Source organism: Hoplias malabaricus, chromosome Y (assembly GCF_029633855.1).
Source record: "Hoplias malabaricus isolate fHopMal1 chromosome Y, fHopMal1.hap1, whole genome shotgun sequence".
NCBI classification, from domain to species: Eukaryota; Metazoa; Chordata; class Actinopteri; order Characiformes; family Erythrinidae; genus Hoplias; species Hoplias malabaricus.
Genome location: NC_089820.1, coordinates 15626364 through 15647690, shown reverse-complemented (window position 1 = coordinate 15647690; position 21327 = coordinate 15626364). Strand labels below are relative to the sequence as shown.

The 21327-nt window shown below is 39.6% G+C and overlaps 1 protein-coding gene across 1 annotated transcript in view; it reads left to right on the top strand.

Annotated features, from left to right (window-relative positions):
- The window catches only part of LOC136678782 (pappalysin-1-like), an 82869-nt gene that overhangs the window by 7556 nt on the left and 53986 nt on the right, over positions 1-21327 (top strand). The window contains exons 2-6 of the mRNA XM_066656919.1: positions 1685-2768; positions 16743-16888; positions 17031-17324; positions 18006-18198; positions 18957-19078. Coding sequence (XP_066513016.1) covers positions 1685-2768; positions 16743-16888; positions 17031-17324; positions 18006-18198; positions 18957-19078 — 1839 coding nt within the window. The remainder of the gene's footprint in view (positions 1-1684; positions 2769-16742; positions 16889-17030; positions 17325-18005; positions 18199-18956; positions 19079-21327) is intronic.

Below are 21327 nucleotides of genomic sequence, written 5' to 3'. Positions count from 1 at the left end.
ATTACTTTTCTATATTATTCTTTAAGGTGAAAGGTACAACCAACCACTTTGTCCCCTTTGAGATTAAACCAAACATAATCAAGTGTTTTAAAATCTGATTGCAGATTACATAGTGTGAACGGAGCGCATTTGTTCACATTTTTCGAACACCACCTTTTGTATATACTGTCTTATTTAGGTAAAAAAAAAAAAGATAATTCTTGATTAAATTTGCGATGATGTGTGAGATTTCCTAATACATTGTCCAACAGGCGCTTGACTGTAACTGCTAGAACAATTAAGGTGGAACGGAAATTTCCAGTAAGATGCCAGACCGTGTTACATGTAACACTGTTGTGAGCGAAGTAGTTCTTCAACCCGTTAATAGTGTATTAGTATTATGTTGTTTAGTAACAAATAACCTCGCAATGCATTTTGACTCCACTTTCAACTCATGTAGTGAGCTAGTGCGTGAAATTTACGACCGAACGTTAAATAAGGAGCTTTCTCGGTTATAACCTGTGTCTGAGTTTGTAGCTTAGAGGCTAACAAAGATTTTAGTTGAAATAGAGTGCAGCTAACAAAAGCCAAAAGCTAAGTATAGAATCTTATTTCAAACGTTCTTTTCAACCTTAAACTATACAGACGCTGGATCAGCTCACGTGTAAAAAAACAGCCACAACGGTTTTCCTATTGAAGATTAAGCTGCAGCGGCACGGTGGCGCAGCAGGTAGTGTCGCAGTCACACAGCTCCAGGGGCCTGGAGGTTGTGGGTTCGATTCCCGCTCCGGGTGACTGTCTGTGAGGAGTTGGTGTGTTCTCCCCGTGTCCGCGTGGGTTTCCTCCGGGTGCTCCGGTTTCCTCCCACAGTCCAAAAACACACGTTGCAGGTGGATTGGCGACTCGAAAGTGTCCGTAGGTGTGAGTGTGTGAGTGAATGTGTGTGTGTCTGTGTTGCCCTGTGAAGGACTGGCGACCCCTCCAGGGTGTATGATGATTCCGATGATTCCAGGTAGGCTCTGGACCCCCCGCGACCCTAAATTGGATAAGCGGTTACAGATAATGGATGGAGATTAAGCTGCACATTTGAATAAGAAGTTTACGTCTCCTCAGTGGAAAAATTCGAATACCAGTCCGACCTCTGATTAACCTTGTAAAATCTTCCCTTTTAAGGTGGAACTTAAAATGTCTAATATGAAAATGAGCTGTTTAACTAGTTTGCTGGCTTGAGGCGGAAAAGAATTTTGGAAAAAATAAAATGCATTTAAATTATGAATGTTTCTATCTACACTATGTTTGGTATAGACATTACAAAAATGCCTAGAAGTTATTTCCAAGAAAAAATAAATATTTAATTTTTATTTATGAATATACAAATATTCTCTGCTTCTATCTCCATTTACTCCAGCATTCTTCTGCAGCTCACCCTCCCAACCATGGCTGTCTGAATTAATTGCAGTTTCAAAGTGGAAATGCTGTGCCATAGCATTGACTGCTTGTTTCACTCATGATATGTTTACTAGCATATAAACACCACCACATAGACATGTTAATAAGGGTAACAACTTGATTTTCCTTGGACAGGGTTTTAAAATTTCCTAAAGCTATACATCAAAGACAAAAGCTTTATTTGTAAGGGTGTTTCTGAATATTTGTGTTAAATTAATCTCAGTGATCACAAATTACTTTTTCTTCTTCTTTTTAGGGCTCTATGACAAATGTTTTTACGCATCCTGTGACAGAGGCTGGTTACTAGGCATCAAACCAGTGAGCGATCAAGGCAACAGAGACCCCCGCTTCTACTTCTCCCTCAAAACTGACCGAGCACACAAGGTCACCACAATCACCGCCAATGCACCCTACTCACCCAACCAATGGCACCATCTGGCCATAACTTACAACGGCCTCCACATGAAGTTGTATGTGAATGGGGCTCAAGTGGCTGTAAGCCGAGATCAATCCGGTGAAATCTTCAGCCCCCTGACTAAAAAGTGCAAGGTGCTAATGATAGGTGGCAATGCCCTAAACCACAACTATCGAGGAACCATGGAGCACCTGAGCCTGTGGAGGAGAGCCCTGACCCAGCGTGAGATCATCCAGTACATGCAAGGGCATGCCCGTGAACATCCAGCTGACCTCTCCCAACTGGTTATTCATGAGGACTTCAAGAATGCCTCTCAGAAGTGGTTGACAGTGAAAGATGGAACCTTTCCGCAGGTGGTGGTCTCAGACAGGACATGGACAAACGACCTAGGGGGCTCCACCCACACAGCACTGCTTCCACCGCTTTGTGGTCAGACAATCTGCGACAATGTAGAGGTGGTGACCAACTACATACGCTTCTGGAGCTTTCGCAAGCCCAAGACAGTGAGGTACCGACTAGTGAATGTGTATGATGATCATGGACGGTGGCCTACGGTCACTGAACACCAGCTCAACCTCCAGCACCAGCACCTGAATGAAGCATTCCGTGCCTACAATATCACCTGGGAAAGAACTGTCCACAACATCTACAACTCCTCCCTGCGCAACCGCCTAGTGCTGGCTAACTGCGACATCAGCAAAGTGGGTGATGAGGAATGTGATCCAGAATGCAACCACACATTCACTGGTTTTGATGCTGGATACTGCAAGAGGCAGACCGCAATCTGTCCCAAACACAAACAGGGAAACGGAGTTTGCGACCCTGAATGTAACTTAGATAGTTACTACTACGACAGTGGTGACTGCTGCAACCCCAACGTCACTGATGTTACCAAGACATGCTTTAATCGAACATCACCCCACAAGTAAGTCTTGCTGTTTTGTGCTATATGCTAGAGATACAGTATAAGAAATGTGAACTGAACCTGCTATTCCCTGCCTTGATATTCTTTGAGTATATATCCGGCAATGCTGATGGTGATGTGTAAACATTTTTAAGATGGTACAGATTGTAAGTATGCCCAAATGGGTATGCATTACAAGTAGTATGACTCTTTTCCTAAGCGCAATAGAGTAAAATAAATGAAATACAAATTTTGTAGCATGTCCAGCTTCATCTAAACATACTGTACTTCCATAGAACAGTGAATTCATCAGAAATAATTTAGCAGATATCTGACCATAATCATTTACATCGAATGTCATCAATTTCAGTCCCAAGTGCACTCCACAGCAGCCATGGCTGATCCCAAATTAGTGCTCGCTTTTTCATGCAAACTATCAATGGCCTCAGACCTACTTCTAGAAATCCAGTGTGTTATATATATGTGCTATAAGTTAATTTGAATGATTTTTGTATCATTTGCTACATTTGAGCATGGAATGACTTTATTGCAACTACCAGCTTTGAGGGATCCAGTATGAGTGCATTTTTAGGTATGAGAGTGATGTCTGGTCTGGAGCTTGGAGGTGAATAAATCATTGGCTATGTGGTGTGTTGGGCTCTACCTTGTATTTTGGTGTTCACTAGCAGTGCGTGTTTCACAGGTCCCTGTGGTGCTCTGTGGCATTCATTCAAAGCCAAGCAGCCGGTACTTTTTCTGCTTTGCGGCTGAAACAAAGTACTCTCTTGGTGACCGGATGGGAAGAAAGGAGATGTTAGGCATAGTTCTCCCTTTTTTGAGAGCTTATAAAAGTGGATTGATAGGGAGTAAGTGGGAATGGAAACTATGTCCCCCTGGACACCAGAGAGAGCCAGTTACAGTTCAGGGCAGGATCTGTAACACTATTACTTACAGTAGTGGGGGCTCTTCTGGGAATGCAATGCAGGAACATAACTTTCCAGAGATATGGTGAGGATGGTGGGGGTCACCTGGGGTTAATGAATATTAATTCTAATAGGGTTCTTTCTTTGGAAAATGTTTACAGGGATGGTTTAATTGTCAAAAAAGTCTGTTGAGGATTAGTACTCCACTGGGCAAAATTTAGAGTGTGTTTGTTTAATTTATTACCACTTAAAATGACAATTAATTATAAGGTACTTGATATAATTAAGTACATTTTGTTTTGTGAGAGCAAAAGCAGGAAAAGTACTGACGAGAAACATATGCAAAAACATTCAACACAAAATGTAACACATTTAGCCATATTTAATTTGTCTACTCTGATTCTGCATCTTACTGCTACGTTAAAGGCTAAGCACCACTTAATGGACCTCCATGAATATTTCATATTATTTTAGTTACTGACATATATAAGCATGAATTAAAATGAACAGCTGAACGACGCTGCGGTAAAACACCGTTATGACTGACTGTTATGACAGTATCTAGCTAAATAACCAACATTATTCATGACAATAGCCTAGCAATAAGCTAAACTCAAATTTAGAGGTACCGTTATTCTTGTAAATGTGATCGAAGTCGAACTCGAATTCCTCCGACACTATAAACCTCCGTAATGCAACCACGTAGCCGAGTATAATCTGAGCGACCGAGTTTAGCGAGTCAAGCTAACGTTAACTAACACCAACTAAAACAGGTGAAGTAAGTGTAATTACTCTGTTTACCTCCATGTTACAGAGGCTCTTGAACACCTTTCGTTGGTTTCCTTACATGCCAATATTGTTGGAAACGCGCCAGTGAAATGAGCTACAGATAACGGAGTGAGCGGATGGTCCTTTCCAAATGCCCGTTTAAAGTTGACAAATTTAGTTCATTTTCTGGATATTTTGGGATCTTTGGGCCATTTGTGCACAGATGTCCCACTGTACATTGAATTATTGACGCCAAAACAACACACCTTTTCGTCATTTAGCATTAAATTAGGTGCCATCTACGTCACAGGCAAGACGCCTATTAGAGTTTCCGAACACCGTTGGGGGGGGGGGGGGGGGGGGGGCGGACCAACGGTATTTTAAACCTTATTCCTTGAATTAGTAAGAAATAACATGACTATCAATAAACACAAGTTAGGAATTCAAATTCCACCGTATTTATTTGTTTGACAGTTTCATATAGCTGGTGCTTAGCCTTTAAGTTTCACATTCTTCCAAGTTACAGTTGTCTCCGAGATGTCAGCTTTTCTCAAAGGAATTACTGAAATTATGTTTCCCTTCAAAGAAGGACTAATGTTCACACCAGAATCTGCCTAAACACTCCTAAGCTGCATTAAACATTTCTCACTGATCATCTAGAACTCGGAGAGGACAGACTAAATACAGGAAAAAATAAGATATTTGTTTGTTTAGTTTTCTGTTTAATTTACTGTTTTGTATGTTTTGGTCTTCCGTTGTTGATTCCAGATGACTAACGTGTACTTTATTTTGGCCATAAGCCATCTTGAATGAAAATGTCAAAATGAAGGGTGGACTCTGTCTTTTGCACAGTACTGGGCATGGCTATTTTCTTTGTTGTCTGTGCTTTTGAGAAAAATATAAAGCTTATAGGCTGATTTACCTCATATCACTGTGTTGGATATATTCTTTTTACTGAATCAACTTGGACGCTAAAGATTACATCATGACAACATGCTGCTGCTAGCTAATGACACAGTGCTCTTATTGCCTTTGCAATCTGTTGTTTCAGACGGTCAGACTCTTCATGTCTTCTCTGCTTGTAATCACAGTTGTTGTTATCAAACATCTCAGTGTATGTATGTGTGTGTATTAGGGTGGTTGAAGTGTGGTGAGTTAACCAAAGAGAAAAGAGCTCTCTGACTTGTTGCTTGTTTTGATTTGATTATGGTATGTCTGGAGTGCTTTGCCGAGGGCTGCATAACAAAATAATTTGACATTCCTTTCTGATTGTAGAAGTATGCATGAACAGAGAGTTGTGCAAGCATAGAACAATGGACTCAACTGCTGCGGTGAATCTGTTTGCCTCTCACCACTGTTCTTGACTTATTTGTGCACAAACACTGAGTCATGTTACTTTTGTAAAATTGATATTTACAAAAACACAGTGTACAAACTGTGGTCTGGGATGGCATGTGCTTTATATAATACTTTGGATAATCACTTTTGATTGAGTCAGGATATGTTTATATTTTTTATACTTTACATATCATTGCTGTCCAAACAAATACATGTATCTCAAAGATAGGAATCTACAGGAGAAGGTAAAAACCTTCTTAACTTTCAATGGAAGTCAGTGCAAAAAGAGTTAAATCCAAGATAGTGACACCGCACATCGAGTCTCAGCTGTGTCTCAGTAATTAGCAGAAACAGTACTGTCCATGTGTTTCTGTGGCTAAAATATTGCATAATGTGCTGTTATCAGCTGGTATCGCTAAGAGTTCTACCCTGGGTCAGAAAAAAGTGGCACATATATTTAACTGGAACGTGGTCAACTTGGGTGAGATGTCATTGCCCTCTCGACAACTGACTTATGAGAACGCAGCATCAGATAGTAGCCTGCTCAAACAAGCTGGCAGTTCTATCAGTCATGCTGGCTAGTGATTCACTGGATAATGACCTGGATTAATCAGATATTTGAGAACATCTCAGGGATTACTGTCTTTGTATTTAGTGAGACATGGATGAATGAAACCTGTAAGAACACATTGATTGAGCTGCAGGGACTAACCCTGCGCAGTAGCCTCGCTATCCGGTATGTTTGCTGCTGTTCTCTGCTTGTACAGTTCAGGATTATGAGATGCTGACCCTTCAGCTTGCCATAGAATGCAACAGCATTCAGTAAGATTTATAAAGAAAATGCATATATTGAACTAGTGTGGTCCGCAATGCACATTTACATATTTTTGCACCACTTGCAACCATACAGGCGGCATGGTGGCGCAGTCACATAGCTCCAGGGACCTGGAGTTGGTGTGTTCTCCCTGTGTGGGTTTCCTCCAGGTGCTCCGGTTTCCTCCCACAGTCCAAAAACACACATTGGTAGGTGGATTGGCGACTCAAAAGTGTCCGTAGGTGTGAGTGTGTTAGAGAATGTGTGTGTGAGTCTGTGTTGCCCTGTGAAGGACTGGCGCCCCCTCCAGGGTGTATTCCCGCCTTGCACTCAATGATTCGAGTTAGGCTCTGGACCCACCGTGACCCTGAATTGGATAAGCAGTTACAGATAATGAATGAATGAATGAATGTAGTTGGGAAGAGCATTATTTCTGTGTCGATTGTATTTATTTGTCTTCACACCAGTAAGGTGTAATAAAAGGAAGTCCTTCTAATCTGTGCACTTCATGAGGAGGCAAGAGTCAAGCTGTCAGTATCTCCATTAACTTGGTGTAAAAAGGCCAATGACTTTACAAGCTGTGACTTAATCAGAGCCACTCAACTTGTTAAGTAGGCCATTTATATGGGTTTTGACTAATCGAGGATTTTGCTCTTAGCACTTCACTTTAAGGAGCCAGACAGGCCTGTAAAAGCACCTGCTAAAAAAGCCAGGGTAATATTTCTCTTTCTCTCTCTCTCTCTCTCTCAAATACACAAATTTCTTTCATTAAATTGTGAGGAATGACATTTTGATATTAGGAGATGTCTCATCATTTCTGGCAAAATGGTTTGTATATATCATGTCTCTCCAAAGAAAAAACATATATCTTCAAAATAATAACTGTATAATAGGAAAATAATGTCTTATGTTTCAGTGGAAGTCAGCGTAAAAAGATTTTATTCCAAAATATTTTGGTGAATTTTTATTGGTCCGTTCATCATGACATTTTCCCACAATGTGAATGACAGCTGCTGTGTTCAGATGATATAGAGAACTAAATATAGACAAAAATAAAGAAATTTTATTGCATGTTGGAGAATGTCTTTTGACCAATTTACCATAAAAATTTCACACTGTGTAGAGTGTATCATGTGTTCAAATGATCTGGAAAATGTAAAAGATTCATGTTTTACTTTTCACAATGGCGCTATATAATTTACCTTAAATATACAATTCTTAAAAAAGGATTTGGGACCCGTGAAACTCGACTGAAGTTTGGAAAACTATTTTTGTAAATAAACTGTGCATGATTTTAATTTGAGAGCATTGTTAGCTAACTACATGCTTATGCCATAATAATCTTCCATACTAAACTTTTTTTCTTCTGTACAGTCTGGACATTTCTGTGCACAGAAACACACACACACACACACACACACACACACACACACACACACACACACCAGCACACCAGCAGAAGCCTGTGGTGTTTAGGAGTGGGCTGAGGATAAAGAGCTAAGCCCTAGGGACAGAGGGATTTCCTCCTGTTAAACAGCAGCAATTAAACAGTCCTTTAGCATGCCATTGTGAGCAGAGCTGATTCATTTGCGAGTGCTTGAGGAGCTCCTTTCATGCAGAACTAAATAGAGAGAGAGAGAGAGAGAGAGAGAGAGAGAGAGAGAGAGGGAGAGAGAGGGGAGGGAGACAAGGAGGGAGGGAGGGAGGGGCCACATAAACACTTCACTTCACTTCACTCTTCACTTTCACTGGCCATGCATTACTGCACACTCCTCTGACACCTGTACAGATTTACAACAGATGGTCAAACATCAAATTATGTGATGCCTTTTTAGTACTTCCTGAAGTACTGAAAAGTAAAAAACTAAAAAATACAGCCTTTATAAAGGACTTTTGAAAGGCAATTATTTGATTAATTCTTGTATTTAACAACCAATAATACATTCATTTTATCCACTAATAAGGTGTTTCTAAGCCTAATCATTATGTGCAAACAGGAATAACAGACACATAAAAGGGGCCAGAGTGAGCTGTTGTATCAGATGGTGATGATGACCAGAATAATGAAGAGAACAGATGGAGAATACAAAGTACATTATATAACTAGTAAAGTCTTTGACTACCTATAGGTCATTGTTGCTGCTTTTATTTATGTGGTGTTTTTTTAGGTGTTTATGATCTAGTTAATAACCTATTCATGAACACGTTATGTACTACATTCCCAGCCCAGGCACACTTTACAGCTTGCTTACTGTCCACCTGAATGAATGTCTTTTCTCTGATGACTTTTCACTGAATAATGTGCTGTGTAATGTTCAACACTCACAATAAAGTTGCTCATAAATCTCAAGGATTTACAATGTGCCCGCCCCGCTGAGCCCTACTCCCCGATCCTCTTTTATGGTCCACTGTCATTGAATTACAATTGATGTAGAAGTTTGGATAACTCTGGTTAAATGAAATGTTTTGTTTATTTTCTATAACTTATCCTCTACAAAGAAAATAAATGCAAAACAATCAAGTTATCAAGTTTAATGAAGTGGAAAAAAATTGCAGCAACTGAACAATAAAACAAGTGTGTTACAGGATGCTGTGATTTGAATTATGTTACAGTGGTTGTGGTGTTAAGAGTCCTGCCCCAAGATTTTTATTGGTATAGTGAAGTGTTCCTACCCATTGGACCAAACCTTTGCACGTGATTGTGATTTGTTGCGCTGAAATGTAGATTTCAGCATGCTAATGTCTAAGATTCTAACAGTTGATGTGTGTGTGAATAATTTCTCATATGTGCATTATAAATGAAGGCACTTCTTAAACCACAACAGCAAGCCATTGCAATGTCAACCCACCATGAGGAGCTGCAAGCAAAGCCCCCCAAGCTCCCATAAATAATGTAAAAGGGTATAAATGGATCGACATAATCATGCATTTAATTCACATTAAAAATAAATATGCCAACATCATGCCCAGAGCACATTATTCAGCAGATCTGATTGACTGCGAGGTCTTCATTCAGCGCAGTCCATCTTCCCTCATTTAATTCGCACAGAAAAATAGGTCCTATCAAGCATAGAATTAATCTGCTCAGTCTCCACCGGAGTCTGATTTACACCGAACTTAATTAAAATGATTCAAACAAAAACTGTGAACATTAAAAATATATATGTATATCATCAGGGGTGGCACGGTGGTGCAGCAGGGAGTGCCGCACTCACACAGCCTCATGGACCTGGAGGTTGTGGGTTCAAGTCCTGCTCCGGGTGACTGCCTGTGAGGAGTTTGGTGTGTCTTCCCTATGTCCACGTGGGTTTCCTCCCATGGTCCATAGGTTTGAGTGTAAACCCTGTGAAAGACTGGCACTCAATCTGGGGTGTGTTCCTGCCTTGCGTGCCCAGTGATTCTGGACCCACTGCAACCCTGAACTGGATAAGTGGTTACAGACAATGAATGAATGTATATCAGTTTTTTAATGTTCATATTATTTAAATATGTTTAATAAGCAGCTCTCTTGCTCCTAGAGTGTCGTTTTGTCATGAGAAAACCTCTGTGTAAAAGTAATATTAAATAATTCATATGATGATATGAAATTGAACTTTAAGTAAAGGGGAAAGTACATGGGAAACTAACCTCCCATGTCAGTATCTTCTGAAATTGTTTGAATTGGGGATAAAACCAACAGCTAGTCTATCTGAGATGAGACAAATATCAGAATTGGAATAGATTCTTTAATTAACGTTGATTAACTGTTTTGACTCCAATAAATTATGCAAGTTTTTTTATTGGACGTTTTTGTCCATGAAATCTCTCAAGTCTAAATCCTCATACTGAAACACATTCATCATTGTGGAAAAATAATTTTTTGGTGTATAGGAGATAGGTACTACAGCCATGAATGAGTAAAAGACTGAAGACATGGTCCTGTTGGTGTCACCCACTGCCCTACTGAGCTAGTGCAAGCGAAAGAAAGAGGGGGGAAAAAGTGAACAACACACTGCCACTGATGCATGTATATTTTGGCTGGCCACAGGCATAATTTGGCATGCTGTTTTTGTAGTAGGCCTGTATCCACATCTGATTCGTGTTGTGTTTTTGCAAGTAAGCCAGTGGATTAGGCGTAATTGAACTCAGATTAGGTGGCTTTGACCTACAGTAGTGGAATTTTATTAAAGCAGGGGCATTTGCTTTTTAAAAAACATGTTTTCTTGTGCTCATTCCATAGCTGGCTTATTCATCTTGCCACTAAACTCTCTGACCCTTCCTTTCCCTTCTGTATAGCCAAAAAGCCAGCCAAATATTTTCATAGGAAATACTGAAATTCCTGAAATTATTAGGGGGAAACCTTATATCATCTGTTCTCCATAGACTTATCTCTCAAGCCAGCCTTCTAGTTTTCATTGACCACCTCCTGATGGCCTTCGGTAATGTACCCCCCAGTGTAACAATGTCACCCGGCCCTTGGTTAAAAGATAGCATCATTGCCCTTTTTAATCTGTTCTGAAAAACCACTGTGCTTTAATGTGGTGATATGCAGACCCATTTTTAAGGGTGCCTTTAGTTTACCTCTCTGAAGATGGTCCTAGGAAGGGTTACTGCTAAAGATGTACCCCATCATAGGCTCAGTATCTGAAAATACACATGTATCTGAAAAGATCCATATTGTGGAAAGATCCATGAAAACATCACAATATGCTGCTCAAGCTCAAAAAGGCCATTTATGGAAACCTAGCTGCAAACTCTGCAAAACATTTAAAAGCAATAGTTTATTCAGTCAACCCAGAGCCCAACTGACGTTAGCATTATTGAATGTGTTTAAGGTTGTATCATGATACACAAGAAACAGCCTACAGCCAGCTTCTAGACCAGGGGCCGACAGTCTTATCTGCAAAGGGCCGATGTGGCCGCTGGATCTTGTTCCAACCCACCAGGCGGTCACGTCATCAGTTGTTTTACTGAGACCAACTAATTGGTGCAATCAGGTGTGCTCTGACCTGAATGGACTAAAATCCAGCAACCACACTAGCCCTTTGTGCATAAGATTGCCCACCCCTGTTCCAGACTGAACTTTGAAGGTATGGACAAGTGTGCAACAAAATGGAATAGTAAAATCAAAATATGGAATAATAGCTTTGTTTTCGTTCAAGTGATACAGACTCGAGAAATCCAGAAGGAGGGCAGGACGTGAAAAACAGAATGTAGATGGAACAGAGGAGCCTGAATTATGCTAGTTAAGATCGTATGACGAGATAATTGTACAAACAGAGAATCCTAACATATGTTGGAACTGATGTTGCTGTTATTAACTAAAATGTAATATAAGCTGATATCAAGGTAGCATAAGAAGTGTTTCTTCTCCAGACATCCTTTAACTCCATAACAATATTGAAAGCTCACAAAAGTGTTGAGACATATAACTTGTTTTTTTTTGGCAGTTGGGTCGACCTCTGTATCAGGGTGCTCCACGATGACTGTTGTAGATTTAAAACAACATCTACAAAATACACAAGTTCGAACAAGAAACGTGAACACGAGCTGCGTTTAGTCTCGTTCTGACTGCAGTGGCTCAAAAGTCATTTTTGCTGCTTTTCTTGCATTTGTCTCCCTCGTGAACACTTGTGAACACTTGATACTTGTGGTTTATCAGCTGAAATGATCTTGAGCAACTGTAAACAAGGGAAAATGCAGGCTCTATAAGTTTAGTTTGCACCTATTACTAAAAAAGTGTAATATTTTTTATAAAATTATTTATTTATTTATTTGGTCCAGACAAAGCATAATTAATATGAAAATTAATTTGATCTACTGTAGACTGGCACAGTGTTGAGAGTGTGTTACCGTCATGCACCCAAAGACTTTGCCTAAGCTGCATTCACACATGACACAGATCAAGATGAAGCAGTTACCAAAGATGAATAAACGAATGGTTGAAGGGATAAATGAATGAGTTTGTTTGGAAATATGCAAAGAGTGCTCTCTGACTTTTGCTCATTAATGTAGGTGTTTCAAATAATGATACTGTTGCCTTTTCCATCTACTTCTCATACTTCTCTTGAATAGATGTTTGCAGTACAAGTGTGTGTGTGTGTGTGTGTTTGTGTGTGTGTGTGTGTGTGTGTGAGTGAGTGCGTGCGTGCCCCCAGAAGTCCCCTCATGTTTGTCCAGCACACTGACAGCTGTGCTGGCTTGTAACGCCATCACCACAACTAATCATCAATTTTCTGCTCTATACCTCGCACATAGCTTCGATGTTTATTCAGAAATGTGTGGACAAGATACCACTGCTTCTCATTTTGAATGTATATGGGGGAGGAAGCCATTTTTACATTATTTTTTGGCACATTTTATAAAGTAAATATTTAATACATCAACAGGAATTCAAATGTTGTTACACTTGGGAGAACACTATTTTGAATAGTTCTGAACAGCCATCTGCATTCATGATCTGCAGATTCATAATATGCATAATATGCAAAAATATTTTTGCACTGTTTGAAATGTCACAGGTCTTCTGATTTTCCTTAATTTATGCTGAAGGGTGATGTATTTTTAAGACACAGTGCTCTGGTCTGAAATACACTGATAAGTAAACAACAGTAAAAAGATCTTTAGTTTGTGCCCCCTCAGGAGAATCATACTTCAAAAAGAACTATAAACATTACATATATAGTCAAAATAGCTAAAATTGTGGTGGCAGATCTGCGCTTGATTGGTCTTTGTAGTGAATTGTAGAACAGATGTTGTTCTTAGGAGAAGGAAGGAGGTACTGGCTGTTTTTTGAATGGTGGTTACTGGGGTTCTGCTGTGAGAGTGCTGGAGGTGGGGGTTGAGCACGGATTTTCTTTATTTGGCTTGAGCATTTTTCAAACTGGAAATGTTTTCAGAGGAACTGAGAGGGGCCTCTAGTAAGAAACTCAAAGCAACAGAGGAGGCAAGCCTGAGAGAGCCTATATGAAACACTATACATCTTAGCAGATATGAATTGTTAGGATATGCATTGTTAGGACCTCTTGCTGCTAAACATATGGATGTGTATCTCTGCTGAATGCCAGCATTTATTAGCACAAGGTCATTGACTGACTTACAGAAATGTAAAAGAAAGACAAATTATTCGTTCATCTTTGTTTCAGTTTTGTGAAAAACTGAATGTGTTAATATTTTCCATTCTTAAAAATACCAGTAAATCTTTATTTTCCAGTTTTATCCCTCAGTATCTAGAGGCTCTGAAGATTGTTCTTATCTGATGTGAAAATTATTTGGCAAAAAACACACTTTGGGTCTTTGGCAGAGTAATTTAAATGACTGAATAATTTATGCCAAATAATGATATTTTCAATGACACTGCTACCTTATTCTATTTACCGGCCATAGATGGGAACTTGAGTGCAATGTTACTCAATGTTACTTTACTTCAGGGCTAGTTGCAATTGATGCAGGGTGATACTCACTTTACCCTTTGATTTTTCAACTGCAAGTCACACCAGAACCCAGAACATGTTGAAGTATCCCAGCTTGTATTCAGTTTGAAGCATTTGAGGCATCAGTTCATTGCGGTACATCTCAAATCATGATCCATGTAATATACGTAGATTGTAACAGGCATATTAATATAGTTGTTGCAATTTTACAGTGACAATTTCAGTAAAGTTAATCAACAAAACCAACAAAACCTACCTAGATACCTAGGGGCAAAAAACTTTATTTTTCCCATGTGTAATTACTTTATTATTACTCACTGCTCCTGAGTTATTCTGTGAAGTCTTCAATTCCTTGAGGCATCTGATAATATGAGAATGACATGGTGAATGTTTCTTAAATGTAATCATAATCTTACTTGGGAGATGATTAGGTCAAATGATGCAATGCATTCCTAACCAGATAAGGCCAGTGACATCTGACATTAGAGTTGGTTTCAGAGTACAACTTGAGTTTTATTCCAAATTCAGACTCCCAGTGTGACTTCATAAACCTCACAAGGGCCATTAAATTACAGAACATTGCTCCTCTCTGCAAGTCTTCACACACTCTCACACACATGCACATGTGCACATGTTTACTAATGCCCAACCCCTGTGTGTATGCCTCTAGCTCATTCTCTGTCCATCAGGAACAATAACCTTTAGCCCATCCTTCATTTCACAGCTATGTTATACATGGTTTTCAGAAAAATGGTTTTCAAAATTGTTTGCCAACTGGGCAAAATTACACGTTATACTTGTGTGACTGTTCTAAATATTTTCCTGCTGACTCCAGAGATGATAACAATGATCTGAAGGTCCTAACAGTACACCAGACTCTCTAATAATGACTTCTAATACTGCTTTTTCCATCATTCATATATACTTAATGGAAGTATTTGTGATAGGTGTCACAGGTGTGCCCCATAAAACACTCCTTTAATACTCTGAATTCAACTGAAAGAACCTACAGACCCCAGTTCCAGAAAAGTTGGGACAATCCTTAAGAATGCAGTAACCATTAAAAATTGTAATTTGTTTAATTTCTTTAACCTTTATTCAAATTATGAAAATAGAAAGAAAACATTTTCAGTCTTTTTGAGAATCAGTTCAAATATAATGTTTATCAGCACAAGTTTATAAAGAATTTTTCTACTTCTTTAACGATCTACAGTTAATAATATCATGAAAAGCTTCAGAACTTAAAGCCCCTGGGAACTCATTTTGAAATATTGTGGGTTTTTTTGTGTAATTCTAAACTTGGGTGTTATGTGAAAGGTTCAGCAAAGTTTTAACAAAAAACACAAAACAGAACTATGATAAACCTCTGCTCAAAAATGGCTAGTACTGCTCTCCTCTCGATGTAGAATGGGCAGTCCTAAAAGTGTGTAATGCTTACGTCACTATTACCCTGACCAATCACAAGGCTACCATAGTCACGCCTCCTCTCTAAGTCGAAGAGTCTGTTGAGCTAAAGCTTAGGAGACTTTAGTAAACAAGCTAGCTATCCAGCTATTCACCAAGCTCTGGGGAGGGAGTTAAAGACATACAGAGCAAAGAGAACACAAAACAATACACAACGAACCTGAATGGATTAAGTTTGAGTACAGCACACATAGCAGCAACACGCGGTGGGTGTGTTTAACGGCGTATCAGCGGAGATATCAGCAGCAATTGGTCGGGGCACAGAGCAGAGTAGCAGCGGGGAAGGCAGACCCACTCGGCAGTACAGCGGAGATAGTGACTACACTAGGCCGGCGTGTACAGCAATGTAGCAGTAGGGATAAAAGCCCCACACACACGCCGGCCCAATGTGGCCGCTATCTCCGCTGTACTGCCGAACGAGTGGGTCTGCCTTCCTTGCTGCACATGAACGGCTGTATGATGCGTTTACAGTGTATTTACATAAGATACACTGTGAATTCTACAGTGTATCATGTGTAAAATGACAACTGCAGTTAAGAGTAAACCCCACGACTGCTCTGTTTTGAGGCAGTGTGTTGCCATGGTAACGTAAACAGCTTTCGGTTCTCCTGTGATAGAGAGCCGTAAGTCACGCATGCTCACTAGCAGTATAGGGCCAGGCCCTCGCCGTTCTCAGAGCTCTGAGGAGCCTATTTTGTTCATCTTTGAGGAGAGATTTATCATATTTCTGTTATGTTTTTTTTTTATATTTAAACTTTGATAAACATTTCACATAACACTAAAGTTTAGAATTCTACAAAAAAAAAAAATAATAATAATAATAATTTGAAATGAGTTTCCAGGGGCTTTAAGGGAAGCAGTGTATATAAAGGCTTAAACTGTTACTGTGTGACCATCAAGCCCTCAGCAGGTATTGTTTGAGAAACGGCAGACACAGATTTTGAGTAGCTCAAGCCTTGTATAAAGCAAGAATGAACAAAAACTCTACCTGCACAAGTGCAACAATAAATATCTTCAATTACTGAGCAATTAAAGATACTAAAAGTAATGTTATGTGACCCAGTGGTAAACATGTCAATATCCCAGCATCTTAGAAAGATTTGAAAACACCGAAATGCTTCTCTTTGTTTTTATTTTTCTATTAAAGATTCAAGTGAAAGAATATTATTTAAAGATTTCAGTTTTTATTATATATTTATGAATGTGTCCCTATTTTCTGGAAATGAGGTTTTACCTCATGTAGTGTCATGTCCTTATGCTGCTTTTTCTGTTTCAGGGCCTTCATGGATGTGAAGGAGCTGAAGGAAATTTTGCATCTGGACGGTTCCACACACCTGAACGTCTTCTTTGCTAACTCCTCTGATGAGGACCTCGCAGGTGTGGCCACTTGGCCTTGGGATAAAGAAGCCTTGACGCATTTAGGTAAGCAGCTATAAGCAGCAAAAGGAAAATCACACCAGGACATAATAGTTTACTTTCACATTTGTGATGTGGATGAGAAGAAATGCTTTTTTACGTGTGCATGTGGTGGTTGTGTTATGTGCCCTCCCTGTCTTTTTTTGAGGTGGGATCGTGCTGAACCCCTCGTTCTATGGTACATTCGGCCACACACACACCATGATCCATGAGATTGGACACAGCCTTGGATTGTACCACGTCTTCAGGGGGATTTCAGAAGTAGAATCGTGTAACGATGCCTGTCTGGAGACAGAGCCATCGCTGGAAACAGGGGATCTGTGTGCAGATACAAACCCAACTCCGAAGTACAAATACTGCAGAGACCCAGAGCCTGGAAATGATACTTGCGGCCAACGTTCCTTTAAGCATACACCATACAGAAACTACATGAGCTATGCTGGTGAGAAACAAACAAATCAATACTTCCCACTGCCCAACAGATATGCACAATTCGCTTACAAACATATGCTGCAGAAGCTATTTGAATGATACTGTTGAAGTAATAAAGGTAGCATTCACATTTTAAATTGCATTCCATGTTGCTACAAAATAATTCAGGTGTAATAAATATGTTTATTTAAATAATAATGATTATTTTCCTATAACTATATTAACTATTTTTTCAAGTTGTGAACATTTTTTAGATACACATAAGCTTCATAAGGGTGGTGCTCAGCATTTGTGAAACTAAGTGTGCATGTTTTTAATACATACATACATGGCTGTCATCACTTTGTGATGGTTGGCTTCATGGAAGAGTCAGGCGCTCACCACGTTCATGGTGCTCTATGGGAGTAGATAAACTGACTGAGCATCCCAATCTCTTGTCAGCAGACACACACTCACACCTATGGGCAATTTAAAGTGAATGTTTTTAAGAGTGTACAAATATATTTAATATAACCCGATGTCATTCAGAGTCATTTTATGGTATTCGGCCATGCAAGATAAAATGTTAATACAATACAAAACAGTTAACATATTGAAATTGTGTAAAATATATGTTAAAAATTAAAATAGTTTGTTCAGTGAGAAAAAAATACATATATTTCATGGTTCGATATTCTCTTTTCTCCTGAAGATGATGCCTGCACAGATTCCTTCACACTGAACCAGGTGGCTCGAATGCACTGCTACTTGGATCTGATCTACCAGTCATGGAGGCCTGGAAGTAAGCCAGCTCCAGTTCCTCTACCCCCTCGTCTGATGGAGCAGGGGAAAGACTTCCTCACTCTGGAGTGGTTCCCTGCCATTTCTGGCCATTACTTTGACAGGTGAAAATGAACCAGGGGCCATCGTTTCTTGGAGTAAAAATTATGTTGCAAGTTCAGCTTTATTTTGTTGCACATTATATGGACGCAAATTAGAAATCAACCCTTTCGTTTAGTTCTTCTTTTTATTTTTATAACAGTAACTTTTTGATAATGGGTCTGAGATCAGATCTGAAAATTAGTGCCCTGTAGCACAACTGACAAAACATTGTATTTATCAAATAGTACCCTCTGAGAAATAATTTTAAGTTAATTAAATTGTTTTATGCTAGTTGTGCAGCATTGATAATGATCCACTTTCACTCAAAACGTCATAAGCATTTATTAGTTATTTGCAGGTGAAGTACATGTGGTCTGGTTTTGATAGTTTTAATATGACAGCACGGTGGCGCAGAAGGTAGTGTCGCAGTCACACAGCTCCAGGGTCCTGTTTGTGAGGAGTTTGGTGTATTCTCCCTGTGTCCGCGTAGGCTTCCTCTGGGTGCTCCGGTTTCTTCCCACGGTACAAAAACACATGCTGGTAGGTGAATTGACGACACAAAACTGTCCTTAGGGATGTGTGTGTGTGTGTTGCTCTGTGAAGGACTGGCGACGGAGGGTGTGTTCCCACCTTGCAACCAGTGATTCTAGGTAGGCTCTGGACCAGCTGCGACCCTGTACTGAATGAGCGGTTACAGATAATAAATGAATAAATGAATGTGCTTGTGGTGGCTCTGTTGCTGTGTCTAAGTTGCTACCTTTGCTGTCTGTTGGTTTCCTAGAGAAGTGGGATCAGTATGTGACAGATGCACTGAAAGCAGAGTGCTCCTGCAGTATGCCACCAACTCATCCTCCCCAAGACCCTGCGCTCCTTCAGGACACTGGAGCCCACGAGAAGCAGAGGGTGAGCCTTTTTTTTGGTCACCTTTCAGGAAAAAACAGGACAGTCACCCGGGGTGTTGCTTAAATCTAGTGCCCTTAACCCGGTGAAGTCTACAGATCAATCAATTCAATGTTAATGGAAGCCTTTATTATTATCTTTATGCATAGAAATACAGTTCAATCATTTCCTGAATCTCATAGTGAGTTTATATGTAACTCACATCCAGAGTTATGAGGTTATGAAGGTTGAGATACTTGTATGAGATACTGAGATATATGTCATCTGCCTCTCACCATGTGTAACTGGTGGAGTAGTACTGCATGTCCATCTGCGTTTTGGATGAAAATGACGAATAGACGCTCATGAGTAAAGAGAGGTTTTCACAAGAGAGCGGGCTTCAGCTTTTTAGCCTATATACATCAAAGGGTTAAAGCAGAGGCCTTAAACCTCAGTCCTGGACGGCCACATCACTTCAGAGTTCAATGTTCCTTCTTGTAGCAAACTTAATTCATGTCATGAAGGATTTAATAATTAGCTGATAAGTTTAAGCCATTTAAAATGATGGTAAATCTATGAACACTGAATTGTAGTAGTCTTGCAAATAATATTTTCCTTTCATAAAAGAAAACTTTTACTGTAGGGTGTAAATATGACTAGCAGTAAATGAAAACTTGTGTCAAATGATCTCATTTGAATAACTTTAACGGACCCTTATTTCATTCATTATTGGCAGCATTAAGAATGGGAGCAGTAGTCTGTTCATTTATTGCTTAGCAATACAGTTATGGAGAGTTTTTTCGTTGGGTTTTAGCTCATGAAAGCCTTGGCAAGGAGTGAGGAACCTGTTTCTATTGACACTTGAAAATTACATTTAATTGGTGAGTGCTGTTCAAACCATTAATGTGCTTTTTTATTGAATGGAATATATGATTAAAGTATTGCACCCAACACAGTTTGCCAAGAGAGGCCCAAATGGGATAGAATGGCAAAGAGATCTCAGAGAAACAGTCTAAACGTGTGGAAAAAATTAGTCACACGGGTTGTCATAAATGTTGATTTTCTCATGTGTTTATTTTAGGAGATGAGAAATATGGACATATAAATATAAAAGAATTAGTCCATAGAGCTTTGTGATATGAATGAAAATGTTTTTCATCATCGAGAATGAGTCATGTTTTCCGCAGCTATATCAATGATTCTGCCCTAGCTATTTAACCTTTGATCTGACATCGCAAAATTAAAAAAAAAAAAAAAAACATGTATCATGCCAGAAATGTTTTCCTTATTTCACTTATTCTTATCTTAATCTAAATCTCAAGTATAGTTTTTTCATTTTAACTGTCCACAAAGGTATTTCTCAGACTTCATATTTATAGGAACATGGATGATTAGTGGCCATGACACTTGTTGGTTTGGACATATCCATGTAAAGTAAAAGCTGTGTGAAAAGGGGAATTAGACTTGACGTTGAAAAACAACTGTAACGGCTTGCATTCCCTGAGCTGACTGTTTTTCTGTTTAATTACTTAATCACACAGTTTGGGTTGCTTTTAAAAAAATGAGTGAGTCAGACTTGCGGTGAGTGAAGGCCATAAGTGCACACTTGTATCCCTCAAAGCCAACTTGGCCCAACGGGGGCTACACTCAGTCAGCTGAAGGAGGCATGCCCGGGCTTGCCACTGCCACAACATTTGAACTAACTCTGTTCTGCGCTTGGAACACTTCCCTGGTGTACTCCATAGCCTGAGCAATCTTTCCACTGTTTACAATTGCATACAAACCTGCCTTTGACAACCTGCAGCTGCCTTGAACTGCTGCCCTTCAAAGATTCTTAGAAAATCATCTGCCTCCAACATTTCACTCTCGAATCCTTGCTGCCTGTCTCTTGCTGTCAATGCTTAATGGCTATGTTGGACACATTTGTGTTTTTAACTGTTCCACTACTCCCTCACCGTGCTTGGAATAATCATAGTCTCCCAATTGGCCTCCAAATTCAAGGTGATGAAACGGTGGCCTTATCAAGTTGCAAAAACTTAAGAGAAGAACAAAAAGGGCACTGTAAACATTTGAGCTCAAGAGACTGGCCTAAGATTTTTGGACTGCCTATACAAATTACCATGTGGTTGGCGGCTGGCATATTGGGTGACCATGACACAAACCCAGGAATGTGAAGAATGCCTGGTGTCTCTGACACTTACCTCAACAGTTCGTGAGCCTCCCTTTGCCGCCCAGAAAACCACCGTGTCATATAGACTTGTCTGCTCCTTCAT